The sequence below is a fragment of the Palaemon carinicauda genome, chromosome 13 (genome assembly GCF_036898095.1).
Source record: "Palaemon carinicauda isolate YSFRI2023 chromosome 13, ASM3689809v2, whole genome shotgun sequence".
NCBI classification, from domain to species: domain Eukaryota; kingdom Metazoa; phylum Arthropoda; class Malacostraca; order Decapoda; family Palaemonidae; genus Palaemon; species Palaemon carinicauda.
Window position 1 is genome coordinate 124961546 of NC_090737.1, and position 5000 is coordinate 124966545.

General features: G+C 32.0%; 1 protein-coding gene across 1 annotated transcript in view; it reads left to right on the forward strand.

Annotated features, from left to right (window-relative positions):
- Nucleotides 1-5000, forward strand: part of LOC137651789 (gelsolin-related protein of 125 kDa-like) — a 187271-nt gene that overhangs the window by 57179 nt on the left and 125092 nt on the right. The window contains exon 7 of the mRNA XM_068385006.1: nt 4749-4858. Within this exon, the coding sequence (XP_068241107.1) occupies nt 4749-4858 (110 nt within the window). The remainder of the gene's footprint in view (nt 1-4748; nt 4859-5000) is intronic.

The window sequence follows — 5000 nt, forward strand, 5'->3', positions numbered from 1 at the left end:
TATATTAGCAGAAAAATATAAGAGTGAGTTCACGCCAAGAATTGCGAATGAGAATAATGAAACAGAAATGAGAGAAGGAAATGTTGAATATCTAACGGATATAGATATTAATGAAGCATGGCTATAAACGAAATTAAAAATGGATCGGCAGCCGGACCAGATGGAGTTCCAGCGATTTTGTTAAAAAAAACTGCAAACACTATCGCGAAGCCGCTTGCAATACTGCTAAGACAGAGTGTAGATATGAGCGAGATATATGTTAAACATAAATTAGCTTATATAACCCCTATCTTCAAAAGTGGATCAAGACTAGGGGCAAGCAATTATAGACCTGTTAGTCTAACATCACATATTATGAAAGTGTATGAGAGGGTAATAAAAAAGAAAATGAACCATTTGGTCAAAAATAATTTGTTTAATATGGGTCAACACGGTTTCGTACCTGGAAAAAGTACACAGACCCAACTGATAGCACACTATGAAAATATATACAAAAATATGATAAATGAAAAAGACACAGATGTGATCTATCTAGATTTTGCAAAAGCCTTTGACAAGGTAGACCATAACATATTGGAGAAAAAAATGAGAAAGCATAATATTGTGGGAAAGATAGGAAAATGGGTAAAAGAATTCCTGCAAAACAGAAAACAGATAGTGGTTGCAAATGACGAGAAATCAGATGAAGCCCAGGTAATATCGGGTGTGCCACAAGGTACGGTATTAGCTGCACTGCTGTTTGTTATTATGATCTCAGACATAGACTGTGATGTTGAAAACTCCATAGTGAGAAGTTTCGCCGATGACACAAGAATAAGTAGAGAAATTACTTGTGATGAAGATAGGAACTCACTACAAAGAGATCTAAACAAAATATATGAATGGGCGGATATAAATAGGATGGTATTTAACTCCGATAAATTCGAATCAATAAATTATGGAAACAGAGAAGGAATGGTGTATGCATACAAGGGACCTAATAATGAGACAATCACAAACAAGGAAGCAATTAAAGACCTTGGTGTAATTTTAAATAGGAATATGTTATGCAACGACCAAATAGCAACACTGTTGGCTAAATGTAAAGCAAAAATGGGAATGTTATTCAGACACTTTAAAACAAGAAAAGCTGAACACATGATTATGCTTTACAAAACTTATGTGCGTAGTACACTCGAGTACTGCAATGTGATATGGTACCCACACTACCAAAAGGATATTGCACAAATAGAGAGTGTACAAAGGTCCTATAATGCTAGAATAGAAGAAGTTAAGGACCTCGACTACTGGGAAAGACTGCAATTCTTAAAACTATACAGTCTAGAAAGGAGAAGAGAACGCTACATGATAATACAAGCATGGAAGCAAATAAAAGGAATTACTGAAAACATCATGGAGCTTAAAATATCAGAAAGAGCAAGCCGAGGTAGATTAATAGTGCCAAAAAATATTCCAGGTAAACTGAGAAAGGCACACAGGACATTAATCCACTATGCACCAGCATCGGTAATGCAGCGACTATTTAATGTGCTGCCAGCTCATCTAAGAAACATATCAGGAGTGAGCGTAGATGTGTTTAAGAATAAGCTCAATAAATACCTAAGATGCATCCCAGACCATCCAAGACTGGAATATGCAAAATACACCGGAAGATGCATTAGCAACTCTCTGGTGGATATACGAGGTGCCTCACACTGAGGGACCTGGCGGAACCCAAACAAAAAAATAAGGCAATAAGGCAATAAGGCTCTCTCTCTCTCTCTCTCTCTCTCTCTCTCTCTCTCTCTCTCTCTCTCTCTCTCTCTCTCTCTGTATATATATATATATATATATATATATATATATATATATATATATATATATATATATATATATATATACATATATATATATATATATATATATATATATATATATATATATATACATGTATGTATGTATGTATGTACATATCTAGAACATATGCGTTACAGTAAGGGATTAACATTAAAGAGATACGGAATACAAAGTGAAATGAAGTGAATAATGGCACAGAAGTAAAAGCCAATAACACTGAATTAAAGCCAGGGAAGTGACATAGTGCATAAATGAACGAGAGAGGGGAACAAAGGAGATGAACTTCAGGGGAGAGGGACAGAATTGCATAAAATGTAAATTAACCTTTGGTGTAAGGAGGAAAAATCTGATATTACTAAACCCTCTAAATTATGTTAATCTATAGAGATTCCTCCCCTCATTTAATACGCTTAATTACAGTAATACTCTTGGCAATGGACATGATTATTTTGTTTATTATCATTGTCGAATTTTTTTAATCATAATGATGTTTGTATAAGTAATACCTAAATATCTTTATCATAAACTTATTTGTTTTAATAATCATATCACCTTTCATATTTATATCTGTATCACCTGTTGATGCTCGTAATTATGAATATGTCCATCATAGATTTGTTTACTAATTAAAAATTATTTGTCAAGAAATTTTGACATATTTTCACAAATAAAAAACAGCGGAAAATGTAATTATCATTTTTTGCCAAGGTATCAATTCCATTTATTTATTTTATTAGTCATCTTTTATAATGTTTTTTGGGCTTTTACTTAATCGTTTTAATGAAATTTAATTACTTCTAGGACATCAATTCCATTTATTTTATTTTATTGAACATTGTTTATCATGTTTTTGTAGCTTTTATTTAACCGTGTTAATCATCATTAATATATTTCATTTTATTCTCTTTAAAGATACTCTTAATTATGAACGAATTCCTAGAGCTATGTCAAATGAATAGCATATTAAATATACTAATATACTCCCATGATAAAGTAGTATAGAATGTTTAGTGGTAAATCATATTTAGAAAATATACATGTTATTTATTTCATATCCCACAAAGTGAAATTAGATCTCACGTCCAAAACCTACTACATCAATCAGTTAGATTAATTGAAATTTTGGTTTCCAATTTTAACAAACTGGAAAATGATACTTGAATTGGTATATTTTGGAGTAATCAGTCACATATGATAGAACACAATTATCGTTATGAATATGAATGTACATCTGTAGTTCGAATAAAATTATGTTATTAGAAATTATTCTAAATTATATACCTCTTGTTATATCAATTTACATAATGAACTGAAAAGAGGAACAGATTTATGTTATAGTATTGTAGTCTTTGGCAAAGCATGATGTTTCTATGACTGATTCTTGATGTATATATATATATATATATATATATATATATATATATATATATACATATATATATATATATATATATATATATATATATATATATATATATATATATATATTGTATATATATATATATATATATATATATATATATATATATATATATATATATACAGTACATATATATACAGTATATATATGTATATATATATATATATATATATATATATATATATGTGTGTGTGTGTGTGTGTGTGTGTGTGTGTGTGTAATTACATAAATGATCGTAAATAAAATATATCTGCAATTACGACTGGTAATATTCAAATATATTTTTTGAATACGGGAAAAATGTCAGAAAACGTAAACATATCTAATACATTTTTATGATATTTCAGGTATCTCTCGAAAAGTCCTTTGAAGACTACAATATATATAAAAAAAAAAAAAAAAAAAAAAGGAAATATTTTTAGATGTATATTACTTTTGTTTAGAAGATAAATTTCCAAGATTAATTAGATGATATTTTTATTGTACCTTTGTGCTGTAAATACAAGAGTAAAGCAAAGGCAAACTGTTTTGCCTTATTGTCTCTAAAATGATAAAGCTGCCTTGTTCCGACCTAATGAGATGCAAGTACTGTAATTTAAGTTAATGAGGATGTAGAGCAAAGCTGGCTGAACCTTTATGATTACAGAGAATGATGTAGAGCTCGGATCCCAAAGATTTATATTCTAGTCAGGATGCTTGGATTCTTTATAAAAATTATTCAGAGTTAATTTTCCCCTCGTTTCTAAAAAAAGGTGCGTGCCAGTTGACTACCGTGGATTCACTTGTTCAGAGTGCAGTAATTGTTGTTTCTCACATTTTAAGGTCATTGAACGTTTTCATGGACATTAAAATAGAACTTCATTAGTAGTGAATAGGTTTGTGCGTGAACATTCAGTGCGACCAAGAAGTGTTAAGTGTCCCAAGTGTGATTCCTTCTTACTTTTTCGTTATTAGCACCAGTGGTACGGCAAGCAGTCGGTACGATTGTGTAATTACACTGTAGGTTATTATGAGATAACATTTCTTCATTGGTCTCCTCTTCCACCTTGGATTTTAATTTTGTTTGTCAACAACAAGTAGACTGGAAGAGGTTTTGTTTCGAAGTGATTGATTACTCTTTTGATAATCAAGATGTGATTGGTAGTGACAGTGCTATTGTGGAGATCGACGTATCGGTGTTCGGTGGTTATTGAAAGGCTTTCGAAAAACAGTTTTATTGAGACTCTTGTCGAACAATTGCCTCGAAAACGTGATGCTGCTACGCTTGTCAATTTAATTCAAAGATACATTAAAGGAGACAATATTGTGATAAGTAATAAGTGGTCGGCTTACAACTCTCTAGAATTTTATGGTTCCCTCTAACCCGGACATACAAAATATTGAACGTCTGTGGCGAGAACTGGAGGAGTGGCTGAACCGCCCTGGTAATCAATGGGAATACTGTTTGCAGTATTTTTCTCTGTTTTTGTTCATTCACAAATATCACCGCCAGTCGTCTGTACCCTCAACAGTCTGAGTCAGAACGTGTTTCCGTTCGTTTAGAAGATTCAGAAGAGATCGGTCGCCACGTTTCCACGTCCGTAACTTCTGACTCTATTTACGGTAAGTGAAGTGGCTAATGAAAATATTTATTTTGCTTTGTATAGTTTTCCGTCCTCCTGAGTGAGGTAAGGGGACATGGGTGCAAGGTAAGTAGGCCCAACCCATAGGTTAGGTTAGGTGGGTGTGTTTAGCTCAGACAACT